Source organism: Oculina patagonica, chromosome 2 (genome assembly GCF_052425735.1).
Source record: "Oculina patagonica isolate OP01 chromosome 2, crgOcupat, whole genome shotgun sequence".
NCBI lineage: Eukaryota > Metazoa > Cnidaria > Anthozoa > Scleractinia > Oculinidae > Oculina > Oculina patagonica.
The window spans coordinates 36,553,536-36,576,349 of record NC_135759.1 but is presented as its reverse complement, the minus strand read 5'-3'; the positions used below and the strand labels follow the sequence as shown (position 1 = coordinate 36,576,349).

The window sequence follows — 22,814 nt, the reverse complement described above, 5'->3', positions numbered from 1 at the left end:
CTCTTTCCTTTTTCCAGTTACCTATGCAGGTGGTTTGTTTCCAGCGCCTGATTCAAGTAAATACGGTATTTGACCAGAATCCATTGCCTTAATTTTCTAGGTATGTTGCACTTTATAGCAGGAAACGATTATTTTTACATATCATTCGAGTGTTTTGAGGTGATTTTTGAAATCAAATTAAAAACTACAAGCCCAGCAGTAACTTGTCAATTTGCGGGATACCCAAAAAAATTGCAAGCCTTAGCAGGAATTTGTCCAAACATAGTCTACAAACAAACCTCAGACTTCTGTGTTACTCCAGTGACTGCTCAAGCAAAAACTGGTAGTTAAAAATTAACCACACGATTGTAAGCTTCTTTTAGCTTCTTGTTACTTATATTTCTAGTTTTGATATTTATTCAGTTGTCTTTATGTGCTCTCGTAGTGAGAGAACCATAAGTTTTGTTTCTCATCAAAGCTCCGGTTCCTACTACTTAATCAGAACACTTCCTTCGTAAATTTTACATTAGCTAGAATTTGTACTTTTCTTTTTATTAAAAATAAAACATATATTTTGTAATTACGATAATTTCAGATCCATTTCCGTCTTAGATGTAATGTACATTTTAAATATTATTACGATGAAAGTGTGAAAGTAATTTATTTACAGTTAATTTGACATTCTTAAAGTTAGTTTTTAAAGTCAGTTTTTTCATATAATAGCGTTTTATTTTTAGGTTTATTTCATTTTATTGTATATATTTTGATTATGCATTTTTAATCTAAGTTAGGAATTTTCCAAAACCACATTGAAAGTCAATGAAAGTCTTCCAATAAAATATTATTATGATTTATTAAATATGGATGTGAAATAACAATATTTACCAAGTAGAAAAATAATATGGGAATTAATTAGGAGAAATCGAAAAAAGCTAATTCTCAAGTTCTACACCCCAGCCCCACCCCCACCTTCGTAATTCACCTCGTCACTCATTTAATCTTTCTTGCAAGCAATCAATTGGAGAAACAGACTAAAAATAATAACAACACTAATATTTAGTATATCTCAGAAAAAACCAGCATTAGGAACGACCATTATTTTTTGGTGGGGGTATGAAAATATTGAAATAAAAATTGTTTGCAGGGCCTAGAAAGACAAAATAAATTGTTTGTAAACAGGATATTATAACAAAACATAGGTGGAATTTCGAAACAAAATGTTTGCAAAGGTGCATTAACTAAAAAACGTTTGCAGATGAAACTATTTTATACCCCCCCCCCCCCCTCCAAGAAAATTATGGTCCGTCCCTTTGCTTTTACCCACCAATCTCTTCACTCCCTTGAATAAGCACTAACCTCCCCTTCTCTACCAACCCATTAAAAGACAAAAATAGAATGGAGGAAGGACACCATTACTACCACGTATGGATGGTGCAACAACAAGAAAACATTTCCAGACTTTATTATCCTTGTTACGTTATTCTAAGGCTGCATTCTATATTGTATTTCAAAACTCTGCCTTTTTTTTAATCTACTTTGGCCGAGTCATCCCATTAACTTGTAAGAGGGCTATATGATTTATTTCCACTACACTTTTGTAAAAAGTCTTGTGGCCTGTGAAAGCAAAATAAAAACCTTCATATAGCGTTTATGAAGTATTTAGAAAGCTGTTAAACATCTGAGCAGCTATCCCAACGTACCTTTCCGACTGCTGTCAGTGTTTTATTTCATGCCGTAGTTGTGTCTCAAAATGCAAAATAAAGTAATTTGATGGCCTAATTATTATCGTAAAAGCTTTATTAAAGGGGCAGTATCATGAGCATCACTTTGAAAAGTCAAAAGAAATATTTACATTTATGAAAACCCAAAAATAATGGTCTAGCTTTGTTAATAATGACTATAACAGTCCACTAAAGTAACAAAAGAAGTATTATCATGAGTTATAAAGGCATGCGATTTCAATCAAAAATACTCTGCGCATGTGTCTTGGATAAATCGTTGTTAACTAATTACACTTTGCTCTCCTTGGAATTATTCACTTTATATGTTCACCTTGATGTTCTAGGCGCATCTCTCGGATAAGTGAAGCTGTTTAGTCATAATTTACCTCCGTTAGGCCACAAATGTATCGAAATCCCCACGATACTGCCTCTTTAACTCCACCCAAAAGGCCTTGGAAAAGAAGTATGCCCCCGTGGGCTTAATAGACGGCCTTTTAGTTTACAGTATTTATATATGATGTGCTTAAATTAAGATCAAAGTTATTACTTACTCTTCGAAAACAATGAAAATATTTTATCTGTTTGTTATTATTGTTAGTATGCCTGAAGCCACATTGTGGTATGCAACCATATGAAGTATCTACCATGCACACACAAATAAAGACGTCCCTCTCTACTGCTGCGTTACATCTTTCTGAATGCATCTCTTACATTGGAGATGATCGTCTTCCTAGTTCTCGCGTTGTGTCTTCTGTGCCAAGGTAAGTTTGTTTCAGTGTGTTCTGATTGGCAGACCTTGGCACGCGACTTCGGGGTAACATGGGAAGGCATGTGCGATTGACACTCCTGAGACCGCCGCGGCATTCTTTGTTGAAAATGGCGTAAATGCAGGGATTGATAGCTGAATTGGCATGACCAAGGAACAAACCAAGGAACATCACACTTGCAGGGGGGCAACTTTTGACAATAAAGTACATAAACAGGTAGGTGTAGTACGGCAGCCAGCAAAGTCCAAATACGATTACAACAGTAATAAGCATTCTGAGGACGCGCTTTTTGGTGACAAGCTCGACAAGTTGGTTTGGAGCGGTTAAGTTCCCTGGAACCTGCCTTTTCCATACTTTTCGTACAACAGCTGTGTATAACACACTGATTGCAGCAAGAGGCAAAGCGTACAATAACGTTAACAAAAATAAGGTGTAATTCCTGTGGGAGTACTCTCCGTCAAATGCCGGAGACCACTGCTCGATGCATTGTAGGTTGCCGTCCTCTGTTTCGATGACTTTCATGGCGTACAACATTGGTGAAGCGATGGCGATTGACACTAACCAAATGAAACCATTGGTGAAGGTCGACAGTGACTTGCTAAAGCCCATTCTTAACGGGTAAAACACTGCAAAGAACCGATTAACGGCTATAGCGATGAGGATTAAGACAGAGCAAGCCATTGACAGGCCTTGAACAAAGACAATAATCTTGCAGAAAACAACTCCACCGGCTCCGTCAAACCAGACAATTTGCTGGCCGGCGGCCTTTTTGATGTGGATCCAGATCTCGACCGTCATGTTAAAAAGAGACGTTAGCAAATCAGCCATTGCCATGGAGACGATGAATTGATTGATGGCAACTGATCGTAAGCGGCGGTCTTTAACCATGATTATAATGACCAGAATGTTTCCTAAGGTTGATATTACAAAGATCAGAAGGTATGCGGCTGTTTTAGCGATCTCGGTCGCTACTGCTGAAGGAAGTTCGGAGCCTGCACAAAAGCTGGTGTTGTTGAACATGACTATCTGGAAAAACAACAACAATAATAATAATAAGGCGAATTAGTGTGTCACGAAGCCATATTTAAGAAGAAAACAACGCGCATACTTTAAGGGGCTTTGTCGCGGATTTGACCAGATTTTTGAACAGCTAAAATTCATGATATTTATGTCGCAAGAAACCCAAAAATAATGGTCCATTTTTATTACAAATTGCTATATTAGAGCACTGAAACTATTAACGAGCGTCTTGAAAAATTAAAGTTGTTTCCGGGCACCTTCAATTTATCGATATTTTTAGCCGAAGCTTGCTTTCTATCCGAAAACTAAGGTTATATCTTCCTTTAGATGTTCAAAGACAATGCTTTTAATGGATTAGTTGCATATCACTTATTCCTGAACAGTTTAGACTCAAAATCTGCGAAATTTCCGTGACGTACCTCCTTAAAAAAGTGTCAGGTATCAAAAACGATATTTGGTTTCAATGGTGTGTAAGAAGCTCATCTAAATGCTGGAAGGTTGGAAGGTGAATAGAGCGACGCTTTAATTTCTCAATTTCAGTTTAACATTTTACTTCAACTAAAATGACGGCCTTTTCTTATATAACTGATATATTTAGAAAGTTTGCATTTCCCATACGTTAAAGAAGCACACACTTTTCAAGTCAGACAAAACACTTTTAAGGTGGAAAACTTCCACTCTAATTTCTTTGCCCAAATTCAAAACATTTAAAAGGAAATGACTTTAAAGAAGGAACTCGATTATGTACTGTATTGCGTATTAAACAAACAACAAGATTACGCATTGACACCACCTTTCATCTTTTAAATGAAACTGGTGGAAACATTTTTTTCTCAAAATGCTTATCTCACAGATCACGTAGCTAACATTTCTATTTTTGGTAACAACTTCCTCAAAAATATTTTTCGGTTGGGTTCTATCACCCGCATGGGATTAGATTAGTTCATTAATTTCACATCGTAAGGAGAAGAAGAAGAAGAAAAAACAACAAAAACAACATTATAAACAGCAGTAATAATGAACATCATTGAAATGATTACTGACTATCTTTGCAGCTTACACTCGCTCGTATTCTGTTTTGATCAAATGAATATACCATTTGTTTGTTTTGTTTTGGGTTTGCTTTTTGTTACTGTTCATCGTTTAGATATGAGCTTTCGACAAGAGGAAATTTTTCACCTTTTCTTCTGAATGAAATCTTCAAACCCAAGAGGAAAAATGGCCCTTCATGAAATATGAACAAAGTTAAAAAGTCAATTTAGGCCAAATGCTTTTTACAGCCTGAAAAACCCAACTATAGCTACATGGTTAAAGCCAGATTGCTTATTCATTCGGTTATCACATAACTGTTTCACTTACCGCAGAAGCAAAATCCCGCGGACGAAAAAACCAGGAACGCCTCTAGATTGCTCGAATAAGTAACACCCCTCGTGATATTTGTAGAAGAGTGGTTTGAACTGATCGAGAATGATCGTTCGGTCAACTTCTCTGCGGTTCTGTCAAGTTTTGCATTAGGAGTTTGTGTACTGTCAAGAGTTCGTTTGACATCCACATCCAGCTCAGCTGTTGAAACTTATGCGTTTCGCTGTGGCTTCCGCAATTGTTGTCTTTCCTTAAGTACAAAACTGTCTTTGGAAGAATATGATGTCGACGACACGCTAGAACTTCTAGTCTTTAAACGCCGTTGGGGTAATATTAATTAAATCCTTGGCGAACTTGATATTAAAAATGGCAATTCACAAGGTGCTTCGAAATATCCCCAACCGCCACATTTTCTTTTTTTTTTTTTTTGATGAAAGGTGATTTTAATTGGACAGTGGGATTATATTTACTTTTAAAGTAAACTGTTGTTCCTACCCGGAAAAGGTAACTTAAAAGCGATCACTCAAATTTATAAAATTTGCAAGCAATTTTCTCAACGTATTTCATGCCAGAAGCAAAAGAGATTTTAAAAGCTTAAAATTTCTCTTGCTTTGAATGAATTGGATTATCCAAATGGAAAATACTATAAAAATAGTTTATAAATGTCATAGTAAAATGTAAAGTTAATTTGCAAGGAAAACGCTGTCTTTTTTTGTTGTTTTTGTCGGTTTTGTTGGTTTATCGTTTATTGTAGTTCTGTTACCCTTGGAAACGATCAGTACTTCGACAATCTATAAACGTGCAAGTTTCCGTTACTCTAAAAAGAAAGACTTATCTATCCGATTTTAGAAAAACACTTTCGAAGATAGAAAGCTATTTTGTCTGACCGCCCTCGCTAAATAGAAGTGTTTCTTCTTTTTTTTAAATACGTCATATATACTGACGGACTAATGGATGAAAAGTACCGAAAGCAATTATCATCCCCTCCAGATCCGGAACAGTTTGGCAATTTTAATAATACCATGGCTCTTGTATACCTCTCATCAATAACAATTTGATTTTGTCGCTGACGCAACCAAACTGACATAAATTAAGACCACCAGGTCAACAAAGTAAATATTGAAGAAGTTCCCTTTCCGAAAGCCTTTTTCACGGAAACAGCTTTTGGGAAATTTAGCTTAAACTCCTTAAAAACGGCAGCACATAAGGCTGAATCGAACAGGATTTTGTGTAATTCTACTTGAAATTTCAAATGTACTTTCAAATGTATTCCAAAAACCCCCTGCATGGATAACTAAGCGATGAATGTCATTTTGGGCAGTCAAAGTTAGTATATATATCACTGTTTTTGTATAACACGATACCAAGTGGTGTTCTTGAAATATATGAAGACTTATTAGGCGTCTCACTATGGTAAGACGCTAAAACCATAATGTATGGTTTGTCCCTAGCGCAAATTAAGCCGGAAGCCGTGTCCGCTATAGTCTGCTGACTACATACTGAATTTTTTTCTCACTTTACTTGCTTTGCTGAAAAGGGTTTCGGAATACTGTATCCACAAACAAGTAATTTTTGCTGCTTTTTCCCCTGAGTATTTTAGATTTGATTGAAGCTGTCGGTCCAGAGATGTTTCGTAGATTGCATACTCGGCGTTAAGGGATTTATTTAACAAGGCAATATTTTCAGCTGGTCTTTTCTTTAAAATGCCTTGTGCATGAGTTTTATCGATCGGAGCAGTGAATGTCGAGTGCCTTGCGTAAGCTTGTAACAATTTAACTAATAGTTTTTTGGTGGCTTCGCTTTGAAAAAAACGGTATTGTGAGAAAAAATATAAACTGAATTTTACCATGTTCCCAAAACTGGCATAAGGTAAAATAATCGCGGAACTTTTCATTTCTATATATGCTTAAAATAACTGACTCATGTCCATGATTGACTTATAGAGTTGAAACACAACCCAGTTTAGCAAAGAATTTCCTTTTATCGTTACGAACAAGTACGTATTTCTTTCCCAATCATTCAATTTATCAGGATATTGCCAGCAGCAAGGAACTCAGACTAAATGGCGGACAACGAACTTTTGATGCTTTGAAAGTGTGTTCCTGTTTACGGACAATCATAATACGCTTTCAAAGTACACAAAGTCATTGAATTGTCACTGAAGGACACTAGTTTTTATTACAAATTTATTGGTTGATAGCGTCATAGTTTTTATTACGAATGCGGAAATAAAATGTGTGACGTTTCTTCTGCGACAGGATCTGAGTGCATTACATGCAGTTGGTTTGCTTCTTGTGTTAAGGGGGCATTATACCTGAATTTGAATGTAATTTTAAGAGGGTTAAATTGAAGAAAGAAAAAAATTGAAACACGACCAGACAGTTGAGCCCACGCAAGAGCACTCCAGGTTGTCAGGGGACTGTCTTGTGTCCGTCTACCAATTTTTAACTAAAACATTCTAGTTTTAAAAACACAATTAATCTCCAATATTTCTTATTTCTCTAAATTTTACTAATCCTTTGCGAAAAGAAAAACTATTTTCTCCCAACATCCCCAAAAATCACCCAAAAATTTACAAAGCACCGTTAAACATTGAAGCGCGAACGAAATACTTTTAAACCAGTGTTGAGGTGTAAAAAAACGACCTTCGGATAAGACTGCAAAACAGCCGCTTTTTCTCTATAGTCGTTGGAAAAAACGCTTATCGAAGGCGCGAAGCGCTGAACGTACATTGAGGCGCGAAGCACCGATCGTCCCGCGAGCCTTTTAGCGTCTCTCCCCCCGTCTCACTGACAGCTTTTACATTGACTCCAGACCTCTCGCTCTCGTTCGAAGACCGAGCACGTTCGCAAAAGATACGACTGTTTTGCAGTCTATTCGGGTATAAGTTAATACAATTGGAACTGTTCACTTCACTACAACAGTTTTCTGATAAAGGATTCCAAAGACGCCTTGGATTCTGCGCGTAATGTTATGAGAAATCGCTCGAGAACAATTCGTCATTAACAGGTACTAGTGATGTTTTGAAAGGTATCAATTTTGAGAAAGTTTTCGCATTGCACGAGCCTTACGGCTTGGACATCCACTAGCAGCTTTTCTAGACCTCAAGCGTGCATTAATTTCTTAAAGAACATGGAAAACAATCTTGTAGTAGGTAAGTAAATTTAAGATGAATAGCCTGTCAGGATTGTGGGTAAAAGTCGTGGGTAGCAAAAAAGTCTTTAAAAAAATACTAAACAAAAATTTGTGACAAATTAAAATAGTTCGTGCATGGCTAGTCTGACGCCGAGTTCGTCCCGGCCAAGGGACTCTTCAGAGGCCTTTCTGCTTAGCAATTTGTTGGGGTGTCTGTAAAACCAGAAATACCACGAAACACCCCTGGAACGCCAAATGTTTTTAAACACGGATAAACAAAATGGTTTAATTAAATTTAAATAAATTTTAAATATTAAAATAAAGTAAAAATATTAAAGAAATAGGTAAAATGAAATAGAGCATGGTTAATGCTTAGAATTTTGCGATCAGATTGATCGCTCACAAATGGACTTAACTGAAGATCTCTGATTCGTTCCCCCAAAAGGCCTGTCCTGTGGTTAGCATAACATGCAAATGGACACTTGTGTAGCTTTCAGACTTTAATAACATCTTATGGGAAAAAAAGTAATGTTGATATATATACATTTTTTAACACCTTAGAATAGTTACCCATTTGTACAACCGTTTGTATTAATTAAGTTATTTCAGAATTCATAAAGTGAAAATGAACTTTATCTGAAGCAAAATTTCTGCTGTTCTTATAAATTAATACTACACTATTTGAAGATACCGTTAAAGGACCCTATAGTTAGCCTCCGCCATTTTCGATACCATCGAAATTATGAAAACTGTATGGTGAAGCGAAATCTTGTTTCGCTGCTTTGAGATGTGTTACTGGAAGTCTGTTTAAAGGGGCTAGGTCACGGTATTTTAGGTAATTCTATTTATTTTCGTTAATTAAGAGCTCTAAACTAAATTGACAGAGCAAAATTCTTTTATTGGCAAAATCACGGCCACATAATAAACAAGGGTGAATTTCGAGCATTGTAAACGTCACTTTCATACAAACCGAGATGAACTTGAAAAAAAGTCGGGCTGACATTTTTCAAGTTTACCCGAACGCAATCCGTTTTAATCTTCTCGAATTTTGCCCATCCATGCCCTTTGTTGGCTTTTCTGTGTTTCTTTTGAGTTCTTCTACAGTTTTAAGCCGCTATCGTGATATTTCAGTAAATCTATGACCAGTTGGTCAGTGCCGAAATTGCCTAAAATTGCGTGACATAGCCCCTTTAAGAGCATTTAGCAGCTTCACAGTGATCTCTTTCATTTAGACTCGCTCGGCATAAAATATAATACCGAATCTCTTGGATGTAACAAAAACAAAGGCGTGGCTGACAAGGGTCCTTTAAGTTCCAAGAGTAAGGACCCCAAAGTAATGAAACTCCTAAGGTAGCGATAAAATGTCACAGTTGTCACTAAATTCTGGAAGTAGCGACTCTCCGAAGTAACGAAACCCAGAAAGTAGACACTTCAAACTGCAACTTGTTATGACCAATGGATTAAAGGACTACAACTTGTTGAATCAAAATATTACTATATGTTTTTAGTTGCCCGTATTGCAGAGGCAATAAATTACTCTTTTGATGTAATATAAATTCTTTTCAACAAGACTTATCCTTTTCTTGCACTTTATATTGACAACATTTTCATTTAATTGAAATGAGTCGGCTGACATGTAGGGCGCTTTTCATTTGACAAAAAACTTTCGAAATTTCGTAACGGTACGCAACGGTAATTTCGAATGGTACGGAAATTTCTTCGAAAAACTCTCAAGAAAATTTGAAAGGCATAAGGTTTCCAAAATGCGACCTTTCAACCGAAAATTTTGAATCTTTGGCGAGTAAAGTCGAATGGCACTGAGATTTTGGGAAATAAAAATTCGAAATTTCGAAAATTTAGGTATAGCTTGAGGTATACCTACCTCGAGGTTGTCTTCTTTTTTGAAATGTTTGGTAACTTTTCTATTCTGGTACAGTCAACCGGAAAAAAACTGTTCCATTCTCTATAAGAAATTTCTTGAAGTACAAACCGGATTTTCTGGATGAAAAGAAAGCGCAACACGAAAGCTGATAAATCCAAAAGTTAGGAGGGTCGTTACATTTACGGTAATAAAAAATTGGAAAAGTTCTTTTTCCAGTATGTCTATGTTACACTACAAGACTACAAAAGCAGTAATTTAACAATTATAATAAAGACGATCGTATAAAGCAAATAGTAGTTAATAATTATTAATTGTAGTATACCAGTATACAATTTATATTAATTAAGCATGTAGACACTAGCTTCCTGTATAGGCGTAGCTGTTGTAGCTAGTACTGTAAAGTATAAATTTACATATATTGTGAAATAAAAATCAGTCTGGATTGTAAGCAAGCTGTGCTGATATACTGTGTGTTACAAAACATTGTAAGTTTCGTAACAGCAAGAGTTTTGGTTCGCAAAAATCATGGCAATGAACTAAACTAAGTCCTCGTTTTCCAGTTTCCGACTACAAATTGAGCTATCTTTAGTTTATGTAGGTTTCTAGTAATTTTAAACTAATTAAACTGGAATGTTCTGTTCTTTCCAAAGTAAACCTGTGATCTCAGCTCATAAGCTAGCTTCATATTTCACAACAACACTTTCTATTGGCATAAGGTTCGTGATGGCCTCTTTTGGGAAAGTGTTCCATTGAAGACCTGTGGCTGAGAACTTTCTTAATTCAACTGATACAGATGTAAATACCGTTGTAATTATAACTTTCAGCCTAGTAATGTTGAATTTGCTGATAATATTACATTTTAAATTAGTTGTAAACTCACTGATGTATTACATTAAATGAATTGCCTACTTAGTCTTTTCACTTACTACATTACTTACTAACTAACTAACTAACTAACTAACTTACTTACTTACTTACTTACTTACTTACTTACTTACTTACTTACTTACTTACTTACTTACTTACTTACTTACTTACTTACTTACTTACTTACTTACTTACTTACTTACATGTACTTACTTATTTACTTAGTTACACTTAGTTACTTACTTTCTTACTTACTTACTTGCTAACTTACTTTGCTCACTTATTTACATAATCATTTATACTTGCTTTTTTTCCTCACTTATTAACAATTAGACTACAAGCCCGAGTTTTCTATGAGCAAATAGTCAACAAGGCGCAGCCGAGTTGACTATCGCTCATAGCAAACGAGGGCGAGTAGTCTAATTGTTTTAGTAGAAACTCTAAAGGATTTCAGTCCAAAACCTACAATATTGTGCACTTTGAAGACAAAAAAACAAAAAAAAATACCGCTTAAAGAGCTACGCGAGTGCGCGACTGTTTTCTATCGGCGAATAGAGGATTCACATCCTTTCAACCCACTAACCATTTGAAAAACTTTAAGAGGCTGCTTGCAGAGGCTAAAATTCCATACATAGTTATGATAGAATGCCATCTCCCATTTACACGCCCTGCAAAACTATGGGCATTGTCCCAACATCAAATTATATATTAAGGTAACAAGTTCTGTCACTGCTGACTTCTGTTTAGACTAAATCAACAATCTTTACGAAATAGACATTCGCTGAAAGAAAAGCGATAAACATTTTGGTAACAATGTTATTAAAGCTATACTAAACGTTTTAAAACATCAAGAGCATCATCAGAATATGGAAACTGCATAAAAATCTGGATACGCCGTTCTTATATTTTATGCTTGTATAGAATAAATTAGATAACTTCATTTCTCCCAGGAGTAAGTAACGTTATGTCCTACGACATACATTCATTTTTCACTTTTAACTAAATTCGAGCGGCAGAAAGGAGACGGATTTCCTCTATAATTCTATGAATCCAATGAATTGGGAAGATCGTTGCGTCATCCTTTGGTTTCATAGTCTTAGATGTCTTTATATTTACAAATCTGACATGAAATATTACTTGAGATTGCTTTACTTTTTTTATTTGTTTTTGCGCAGTGTAAGGCTCTTGGCATTTAAAGTCCTGTTGTAGAGAAAGGACGCATATTGACGGACACAATGGACATTAACCAGACGGCCTAGATGGGGGTGCTGGAATCTCAATTATCAGTTATCAGTTTCGGCAATTTCTCGACTATCAGTTAAAATTTCAGCCCATTTTTAGCTTTAGCCAGATTTCGTGGGTTACAGATCTCAGGTATCAGTTACTTGTACAAAAGTCTATTTTTCAATGACTATCCAGCATATATGAGAAACATGTTCTCGTTCCGTTCTACTTCATACAACCTGCGTGGAAACTATATACTGGAAATGCCCAAACCTAGAACTACAACTTTTGGTCTCCACTCCTTTACATATCTGGCAACAAAAGAGTGCGATTCTCTACCTAATTTTATAAGGCTATGTAACTTATCTGACTTTAAAAGGCACATCTGCAAAGCCAATTCATGAAGCATGTAAATGACAATTTTTATAATTAGTTAATATAAGTCAATTTTAAATATGTAAATAGTAATTTTTATTTTTATTTTTTGTTATTTATTTTTCGTTCTCGGAAATATTAGCTTGTCAAGCTACTCTAAATTCGAGTTTAAATAAAGTTTTATTATCATTATTATTATTATTTATTATTATTATTATTATTATTATTATTAATATTATTATTATTATTATTATTATTATTAATATTATTATTATTATTATTATTATATACAAGCAGCAATTTCTCCATTCTGATTGGCTAAGAACACGTCAATTTATCCCAAACCAGTGCAAAAAGTGTAATAAGCAGTGCAAAACGGTGTAATTGACAACAGCCTCATGAAAAATACATCTTGAACAACTGAACAAAATGGCGGACGAAAGTGAGACAAAATTTAAACTTAATAACGCAATTTTAATTAAAAGACTTGAAAACGACGCAAAGTACAGAAGAACAACAAACATTACTTACTGTAAAAGACGTAGAATTATCAAAAAGGCAAAGAGGACAAGACATAAACTAAACTCGAAATAAACTCACGGCCGACGGCCGATAGTAAATTAAAATTCTCGCCGAAACATTGCTTCACTTCTCTGAAGCGAAACGCGAAGAAGTACTGACCAGACTTCCAAGGAACCGGTTACCTAGTTTTGAACACAGAAGGAGCAAGAATTTCATTTCATGATTGTTTAATAATAGCCGAAGCTTGTTTATTTAAAAGCTCACTCAACAACAAAAGTCACAAAAGATAGTTTAACAACTGTAAGAGGCAAAACTAACCTGTAAAACGTCCAGTGAAATCAGGTAGCAATGCGGAGTTGTAGCAGAGTGCTCATCTGTACTAAGAAAATCCGTTCGGTAGATTTTTATAGTTCAGTATTTCAGTTCGGTATTCTAGTTTGACTAGTTTGTCAGCTAGAGCAACATGTGTTGAACTGAGGTTGATTTCTGTTCGGGCGAACACAAACACAGCACGGATAAAACGTACCAAAAAAAATACCTCTCAGCCAAGAACAGCAGCAGAACCTTAGGAATTTTTTCCTTGCTTTGTCATTCACATTCTTCAAATTCAACGGCCAAAAAGAGTCAAAAGACTGTTCTGAAAACTTTTCATGCAGCACTTCTAGAGAGTGAATAAATATTTACGCATGAATTCACACGTCAAAATTTTTAGCCAGGCGCTACTCTGAAGTTGTCACGAAAATTATCAAAGCGTGACCGAAATTGTCGCTTGTCACAAGCGACAATTTCGGTCACGCTTTGATAATGCGGGCTCGTGCAATTTTGTTAGCCTTTGAAAAATTTACTCGTGCTTATTTATTCTAAATTGAACTCGAAATCATGTGATTACTGGTACTTATTATTATTATTATTATTATTATTATTATTATTATTATTATTATTATTACGTGTCATTTCTCAGCTGACAGTTAAAATTTTAATCAATTCTCAGCTAGCAGTTAATCCTCACTCAGAACCTCTAACAAACCATCAAAATCACCCTATCATTTCAAAGAACACCCAAAACATGCATTTTTATGGGACATTTTGGGCGCCGCTCTTTCATGGTTGAAATGAAGAATCACCAAAACGTTCAAACCAGATCAGTTATTTCAAACATCTTGTTACGAAATAATAACACGCTAGGCTTTTTTGGTAGCTTTTATAATCTGATGATGAATGATCTTGATGAACACTAGAACCTTTAGTATGTTCTTAATTACATTTTTACCTATTCTTTTGTCAATCTTTAGGTATTTTCAATCTTCTTGAAACTCCTCAGGCTAAGACCACTATTTCCCCCAGTATGGGACAAGTTGGTCATTTCCACGGACCGGCTGTGTACACGAACAAGCGGTTCAGCAGCAAAACAAGGAATACAGTGGCAAATGGCTTTGAAGCCGTTTCGGAAATCTCGACTGAATGTAAGGTAGATGAGTGGATTCAGGGCGCAGTTAATGCAAGCAAAAAAAAGTGACAAGAAATTAGCAGTTGGGTTATATATACATTGCGCTTTGCTGAAAAGTGAAATCATTATGTTAACCTTCATTGGAAGCCAGAACAATGCGAACGTCAGCACTGCCACGATGAGCATCTTAAGCACGTTCTGTTTGGCTTTTAGCTCCACCTGTTGATTGGCTGTCGTCACCTGTCCTGGAATCTTTCGCATCCATATTTTGTAGATGATGGCGGCGTACAGAATGATGATTTCCAACAGTGGTAGAGCGTAAAAGATGATGAATTCAGCCGTTGTGTAGATAGTATTGACATACATTGGAATGGCCGGTAGCCATAATTCAACACAATACGTCGTACCACGGAATTCAAATAGGTTACGCACGTAAAGAAAGATTGAAGCTGGCAATGCAGGAACTAACCATGCCGCAGCGATCAGCCGGATTGCTCTGCGGGAATCGATTAACCTTTTCAGTGGAAAATATATGGCGATGAAACGATCGGCTGCAATCAATGCAAGTGTCAAAATGGCGGCATTGATCGTACAAGCTGAGAGGAATGCCTGAATCTTACAAAGAATCTTACCTGGCCAACCTGTAAGTTAAAAACCAAGCAAAGGAATCATGAATGCGTTAAGATTCATTAAATCTAATACAACTGTATGGGCTCCATAAAAAGAAAACACTCGATTGCAATGCTATACTGACAAATTCCATACATTAAATTGCCAGATGGCCCTCTTAACCCGAGTTTTCGAGCCTCTTATCTATGGTAAACTTTTAAATCAAAAATAAATTGTCAAATTGATGTTTTTCGCGGTAGTGTTTGTAAAAAAAGGCTTAACAGAAATATGAAAATGACAATACAAAATCGCATAAAGCCTGTTTTTGAAAAAAAATCATTTATAGTCTGGATGGCAATACAATTGATATATCTGGAAAAAGTGTGTGTTAGCTAGTCTCACCTAAGCCACTTGGAGTACGTGTCTAACCTTCGGTGGAATAGACATGACTATCATTATGAATTACCTATAATATTTTTTTAAATATTAACATTAATTAACATTAATATTATTTATTGCCTCTTTTTACTTGTATATCTACAGTGAAACCTGACAACCAGACACTTTACGTGCACTTACCGGTGACAACAAACCCGAGCTCTGGTGCTATTCTTCCCTGGATGTCCGGTGTTATGTTGAGCAGCATGATCAGCAGGTTGACAACGCACAAGTTCACGATGAAGTAGTTAGTCGGCATATGCATGCGTTTGTTTTTCTTTATTATCGCAATCACGATAACATTGCCAATGATTGAAAAGATGATAATAACGAAAAAAGAAGAGACCTGAAGCCATATTTCAGTCTTAGTGAAATGGGCGGATTGAAACATGGAGAGGCCGGCCGTCCAACCGCTGTGGCATTTAAGCTTGTGGTGTTGTTCGCCATTCTTTAGACACCTTTCCGTCCAAGTACAATGGTAAGGCTAGTTTTCTATCACACGTTTTACATTAAGAAAGAATCGTGTTCTCTGCGCAAAAATAAAAGGAAATAAAACATTAGTAAAAGCCACACAAAAATCTTTTTTATAACAATAAAGATTTCCTTAAAATTCTATTGATATATCTTAAAAACCTCTCCTTTCTCCAATATAATATAGTAAGACATGTATTTTTAAAGTTGATGATGTAATATATAATACAAATAAAATTGCAGTCAAACGTGCCTCGCATGTTTTAGCACTTTTTTCACTTCCAGAGCGGGGCAATCAGCTGTTAATTTTGCAATTTATATGAAAAAAATAGTTATGATGGCAGCAGGAATTCGAACTTTTGCAAACAACTTGCATAGATTGGACAAAGAAAAAAGAAAAACGTGACACTCACATTTACAAAAAGTGCTTTTACCACACGCTTCAAAAATCAGTTCATGTTGGGATATTAAAAAGGAATATTTTTCCTGCAGGGAAATCGTGAACCATAAGTTCCCAAACGAATTTTAATCGTTTTACGGACGTACGGAGGGGATGGCCGACTAGGAATTATCCGGAATATATTCGTATCCAGAGTGACGCCAATTAAATGCATCCTTGATTTAAATGTTATAAGTTGAAATTTGGAAAGGAATAAGTATTGTCATATTTGAAGACGTTGCTGACAGCCTTGGCCTGGTTCAAATATGCCCATTAGAGGAACTTATAATTTGATGGTGAAACATGAACATAATGCGACCGACCTATCTAGTTAAAAAATTACGCATAATTAGTTGATATAAATGTTCAACTTTTCCTCAGCTGTATTAAATTCGACTTATTGGAAGTTTAGGCCTCTAAACTGGCGCTCATTTCGTCAAAGTGAAAGGAAGAAAATATGTCGAAAATATGACGAGAATGATTTTATTAGGCACGTGAAACGTTTGCTCGTTTTGGTCAAATATTGGGAGCAAAAAGTGAACACATGCAAAATTTCTTTGAACATATACATACAAATAAAGATTTTTTTCCAGCTTATTATCTTTAATTGTTAAAATGATATTTTAGGCCACTGTGGATATCCTTTTCACTTAAAAGTAAGACGCATTGCCCATTACATGAATGGATGCTCTAGGAAACGTTCTTATCTGCGTATCCTTTGGCTTATATATTGTAAAATCCTTACTTACAGAGTTACTTCCTATTTACACGTTTTGAAAAGAGCAAACAATGTAAAAAAAATGTCTTTCAGAGTTGAAGAATAATTCAATAGTCGAGATTAAAACTCATCGAGATTAAATATCAAGAATGTAGTAGCTTGTATATGCCTGAAACACTAGAAAAGAAAGAATAGAGCAATAGTCATTTATTCTTGAAATTCATGCGGTATTTGATTAGTTTGACGAACTTTGACAAACGCACACAGGGTCAAATGAACAAGTTTTGTGACACGTTAAAGAAGTAATGTCACAATAATTGACTTTTTTAATGACCAAAATTACTTCTAGATCGAAGGAAATTTCAAAGGGAACTTCAGTAGAACTTCTGAAGCGAAGGGAAAATGCGACTTCCGTAGGAAACACTGTGGACTACTATGATCATAAAAAAACAAAGATAGTTGGGAATGATAGACATTGGGGTGGATCATTAACCCAAACTTGTGGTAGACATAAAAAAACATGCTCAAACAAGAAGTTTATACACCAAATCAACTGTTGAAAGAGAAATGGAAAAACTAACAGCTAGTACGCACCCAAATTCGCCACACCAAGGAGCTTGTTAAAATTGTGACTGCCGAATCAATCCGTTGTGCATCAATCTCTTAACTTGACAAAATAATTCTAACAGAGCGCTTTTGCCTTGGGTACGTTAGCGGTGTTTACTAGTTTACTTTTGTGTTTGCTGATCATGCATAGCCTGATATGATTTGTCCACAAAATACGATACAGCAGGATCTAACCAATTGCAACAAAAATTTCGTTCCTTTCAGCCAATCAGATGCAAATCCGAATGCTATGGTCACTTGGCATGTTCAACGTGTCTGTTTCGATAGTGTTGTCATTAGCTTACTTCTCCCTTTTGGAAGGTAATGATTGACTTTGTGACTAGAATGTACCTTAGTTTTGTGACAGCTATTCTTAAATGTTTCTTCTAATTGAATTAAGATCAGCCAACGTGTATTCATTATGTATAATTACATCCTGACTTTTCACAGATCTTAAAATAAGACGACGAGGTCGACCATTGTTACTTAAAATGTGTTTGCGCTTTCATTGTTAGGCAAGCACAGTTTCGTCAAAGGAGATAACAATTTCACGTTTGAAGAACTGAACTATTTGTGCCAATAGTTGAAATGTTTTCATAACAAAAGTCTTCCCTTAGAAATTGCTCTTTATAAGTCGCGCTAACGCGTAGCCAGCTGTCGGAGAAAAAGCAATTTAAATTTTGCAAAGACGGCCGGATTTTATCTTCATAGCGTAACAGCATCCGTGAATAATAAAGAGGTGCAATTAAAAGCACGCTGATCTTGAGAAGGACGAATTGCACAATTTTCTCACAGCAAGAAGTTCATATTTTTAGAACTGTAATTTGCTTGTGTTGTTTTCTGATAAAGTAATTATTTTCAAACTAATGTCCTGCCAATGCCAACGTCAATTATTTATGGCGGTTCTCATTTCTGGCAGTTTTTAAAACGACTAGATCATGCTGTTTGAAGACAGCACAATTTTTGGCGTCGTTTGTTTTGTCTACGGTAAAGATAAAAAATGGCACGCAACACGAGAGAATATTCTTGTAAAGCCCGAGCCGCAAGCTTATGGATTGTCCCAAACTTTCTTTCGTGTTTTCGTCAGTTCAAGACTCCTTTTCCATTCCTTGCATAAAATGAAGCTTACAAAGTGAAATAATACGTCAGAAAAGTGATGTTACTCCACTGAACCAATCAAAGCACGAGTTTCATGTTAGCAATCTTAAAATAGACTGATATTCAGATGCAGATCTAGTTTTGCTTTGTCTTCTTTCTGTGACAGCCTTAACTAAGGAATGGACCATTTTTTTAAAATACTTCTTTCGAAAAAGAAGGTGAAAATCGATGCTAAAAACTTCTGTCACAATTACTCTGTGTTACAGAAGGATTGGAGGTCATTTGAAGAATGTTAAGAAACCACTCACTGGCACTGATCATGCATGCATGCGGTATATTTTTTTAGTGTTTAGAGATTCTTTTGAAATGCAAGAAGTGCAAATTGGATAGATCTTTCCAAACGACTGTTGAATAACGACTGCATTCTGACAGAGCTGATCGAAAAAAACGTGATCAGTTTTTGGTGCAAAATTGGTGGTAAAACAGTCCACTATACCAGTACTTCATCAAGTTCTCCTTTCTAGGGTTTTCCATCGATAAAGATCAAAACTGTTCAGGCCAGAAGGAAGGATGAACAGAGTAGAAGGTAGAGAGAATGAGGAATCGAATGATAAAAAACGAACGGAAACGGAGCAAGTCCAAATTTTAACTTACGTGTATGCGCCAAAGTATATTGTACATTTTTACATGAAATATTTAGAAAAATCTTGCTGCAGTGTGGAAAAGTGCCTTTCTAGCAAAGTTAAGAGACATTTAGCACCGTGGCGCCAAAAAACACAAGTAAGGGTTAAAAAAAAACGTGTCTTTGAGTAATTTTAGCACTTTAAGGGTTAAAAGTGAGCCTTTTAAGGATTCCTAAAAGCCGGACTTTAAAGTGTTTTAAAAGTGGAACTTCCTATGGAGACTTTCGCTGTTCAGATAAAAGCGGGCCGGAATTTTAGTAGTCTCCAAAGGGTGACTTTTAATGAGTCTGAATAAAATAAGAAACTTTGCCCAAATGCTCACAAAACCAGAATGCCAAAGAATTTCCCCGAGCTTTAAACTTTACTAGATTGTTTCACATGACCTGTTGTAACGATTATCCGGTATAAAATTCTGTTTTGTGTCATTTTGTAAAAAAAAAATCATTATGCAAGGCCTGAAAGTTGGACAATTTTACTTTAAAAAATAGTTTTCAAATAGGGTGGCTAGCAGAAAACTTCTGGTAAACCGAGACGAAATGTTGATTGTTTTTCTCGTTCTCCTCCTCTACCACGAAATTCAGTTGTGTTATGCATGCTGAGAGCATAGGAAAACCTAATGACAAGTTTGCCTTTTGGCCTTTTATCTTCATCATGAAGTCTCTAATGTACTTAATCTCCTATTCTAGCTTTACAGCGAACTTTAATAAGGATGTTCATTATTTTTACCTGTCATAAATTATACGTGACAACTTAGTACAACCTAAAAACAGAATAGTTTATTTATGACGTACTCCGATCAAATTTACACTAAGGAGCTTCTGTGCACATTTAGACTCGCAAAACAAATGTTAATTTTTTAGAGAATGGAAACAGAAAAACGCGGCTAAAAGTTTTCCTAAACAAGGTTGAATCAATGGGAACAAACGTCTTCCAAGAATTCAGAGGTTAGACTCATTTATATATATGTTTGAACGGGTTTTAATTTATTTTGCAACTTTGAATACAAGCGAAACGGTACTAAAAGCATATCAGTCTTTGTATGTTTTTTGATACTCTCTGGTCTAATGTCTGGGAACAATTATGTTGTGAGGAAATTAGTTTTTATTATATCGTTATATAAGCACCTTTTTCATAAAAATGCCTTCCAAATTTGAAAGTTCTTTGTAAATGCAAAGGCGTTTTCAGCCTTGACGGTAAATTTTTGCAGCTGTGATGTCAAAAGATTGCCAGTCTAACTTATAGATAATGTGTTTATATAAGGTCTATCGCGTTTTTAAAATCTACGGAACACAAGCTACTTCAAAAAAATTAAAACCAAAATATTATACAATTTAAGAAAATTAAAACTTGCCATATGACAATAAAACGTCATTAGAAATTAAAAAAAAAATGAACCCGGCCGGCCTGGCCAAAATGTTATAAGGTGTGTCGGGCAAAAGATCTTTTTATTTTGATTTAGAGCGCTGCTATTCAAACCCTGACTCTAATTAACAGCTTTATGTTAATGACCTCGGCGTGCATACTGTCCTTAAAAAAACAATCGACCTAATTTTTTTCGCTGAAAATCATACACCTGATTTATCCAGGATATACCAAAATCTCTATATTTATGCGTAGAAAACTTACTCTGCTCATTTCAATATGATACAGTACGTAAAAAAATTGCAATTTTTACAACACATTGTACATAATTTGACGTTAACAAACATTTTCTAATATAGAAACTTTAATGCATGGGTCTTATTTGTCGCTCTTCTTTGAGTCGCTTTTCCTTTTCCGCGCGAATCAGAACAACCTCAGAATCGGCATAAGAAAATTTTTGACCTTCTTTAAAACCAATCCCTTTTCCTTTCCTGTGATGGCAATAAAGCTTATCTCTTACGAATAGTGAAGTTATAATGATGGATAATCCAAGAATGATACCCAACCTAATGCTGATATTTTGACCAAATAATATACAAAAAATGTGCGACTAACTGTCTAAATTGGCGAGGGGTTTAGAAAAATGGAAAATTTTTTAAAATTAGCATTCTTCAGTTGAACTGAGGTTGATCACGTATTCGTCAACCGTGGAATAAAAGACTAAAATTGTCAGCTAAAATATAGCCTAAAACCTGAGTTAAAAGATCAACAATCGCACAAGCTCTTACGATCTCTCGCCTCACCTTTCAAATTGCTTCAATCTTTTCTTTTCTGTTTCTCCTTGGCACACCTCTGGATTAACCGTAGAAACTGTATATAATGAACTTATAGAGTAATATTCTATTTAAAAAGGATATGAGTTGATAACCCCCACAGCGTGGTTGCAAAAGACTGATGTTGTCAGCGATATATCCAACACTGCATTCTACAAGACTCTACCGTTTTGTTTAAGTTGGCTGTAGATTGTATCTGCGATCCCTGCTGCTATGTCTCATTTTCGAGCAGACACCCTCCTGTTCACAGTAAAATACTTATTTGTTTAGACAAAGTGGTTGAACGACTTGTCACTTTAAGGAACAAAAGCTGCAGATGTGTACTTCTCACACAAAAAGTCAAAAAGCAATTAGAGGTTTCAACGGGGATGTAATTTATTGTCTTATTGCGCAGTGTGAAAAGCAAAACATCCGCAGCAATGAGAAAAAACTACCATTTTAGAGGCGTAATAAATTTACGTTGGTCCGTTAATGTGATTGATTTCAGACCCTTGTATGTCTAAGCTTGAAATATTATTTATCCTTACTGATATCTTTTTTTTTTTTGCAATTAAAATTTTATTTAGAAACATACATTACAGTCTCTTCTTAATATCTTACGAATGTTATAGGAATTTGGTTTAACATCAGAACAATCGCTCAGTAGACCATGATTTTCGTCTCGACATGAATAAAGAACAAAACTGAATAAAGTTTTTGATTCTGTGAAGAGAATTTAGCATTTGGTCACCGTTTGTAATTAAAATAAATATAGGTTTCTAAGATGAGGCAATTTGTCTTCGATTCAAACAAGACGTATGATTAGTAACTACTATAAAAGAAATTTGCTTTGTTGAAACGAATCAACAATTTAGCGAGACCATAACGAAATACGTCCTTTTTTCAGTGCTAGCGCTGGGATCTTTGATTATATTTCACTGTTATTTTTCACATCATTATTAACAGTTTTGCTTGCCATACATCGAAAACAGCGTGTAATAATATTGAAATAGACATTTTATTATTATTTTTATCATACAAATAACAAGTAGAAGAGTGGCTATAAACCCTTGAATGTTCAAGGGTTAATGCAATACCTACTCCCCCTTCCCCAAGTATTTTACACCATTTTGAAGAGGTGGTAATCTTTATTTCCACACGGTTAAAATATTAGCTTTAAGAGGGGTTTGCTTTGTTGAAAACAACAATTTAACAAGGATCCATTTGAAAAAAGAAATACGATCTATAAATCAGTGCTATAGTGCTGGGACCTGTGA

At 35.4% G+C, this 22,814-nt stretch overlaps 1 protein-coding gene and 1 pseudogene across 3 annotated transcripts; both read right to left on the bottom strand.

The window, feature by feature from the left end:
• Nucleotides 1-1,425: 1,425 nt before the first annotated feature.
• Nucleotides 1,426-5,087, bottom strand: LOC144642049 (tachykinin-like peptides receptor 99D). 2 transcript variants are annotated; one of them, XR_013568687.1, is made up of 3 exons: nucleotides 4,847-5,087; nucleotides 1,568-3,493; nucleotides 1,426-1,536 (listed from the first exon to the last, which is right to left on the bottom strand). XR_013568687.1 is itself a non-coding variant. In XM_078501045.1 (2 exons), exon 2 carries the CDS (start codon nucleotides 3,485-3,487, stop codon nucleotides 2,408-2,410), a length of 1,080 nt encoding a protein of 359 aa, XP_078357171.1. In that variant the 5' UTR covers nucleotides 3,488-3,493; nucleotides 4,847-5,087; the 3' UTR covers nucleotides 1,426-2,407. The 2 variants fall into 2 exon arrangements, 1 of the variants encoding a protein (XP_078357171.1); XM_078501045.1 differs by having other exon boundaries at nucleotides 1,426-3,493.
• Nucleotides 5,088-14,049: 8,962 nt separating this feature from the next.
• Nucleotides 14,050-21,691, bottom strand: LOC144642047 (G-protein coupled receptor 83-like; annotated as a pseudogene). Its single transcript, XR_013568686.1, has 3 exons — nucleotides 21,529-21,691; nucleotides 15,490-15,877; nucleotides 14,050-14,942 (listed from the first exon to the last, which is right to left on the bottom strand). The product of XR_013568686.1 is annotated as a G-protein coupled receptor 83-like (transcript).
• Between the last annotated feature and the right edge of the window lie 1,123 nt (nucleotides 21,692-22,814).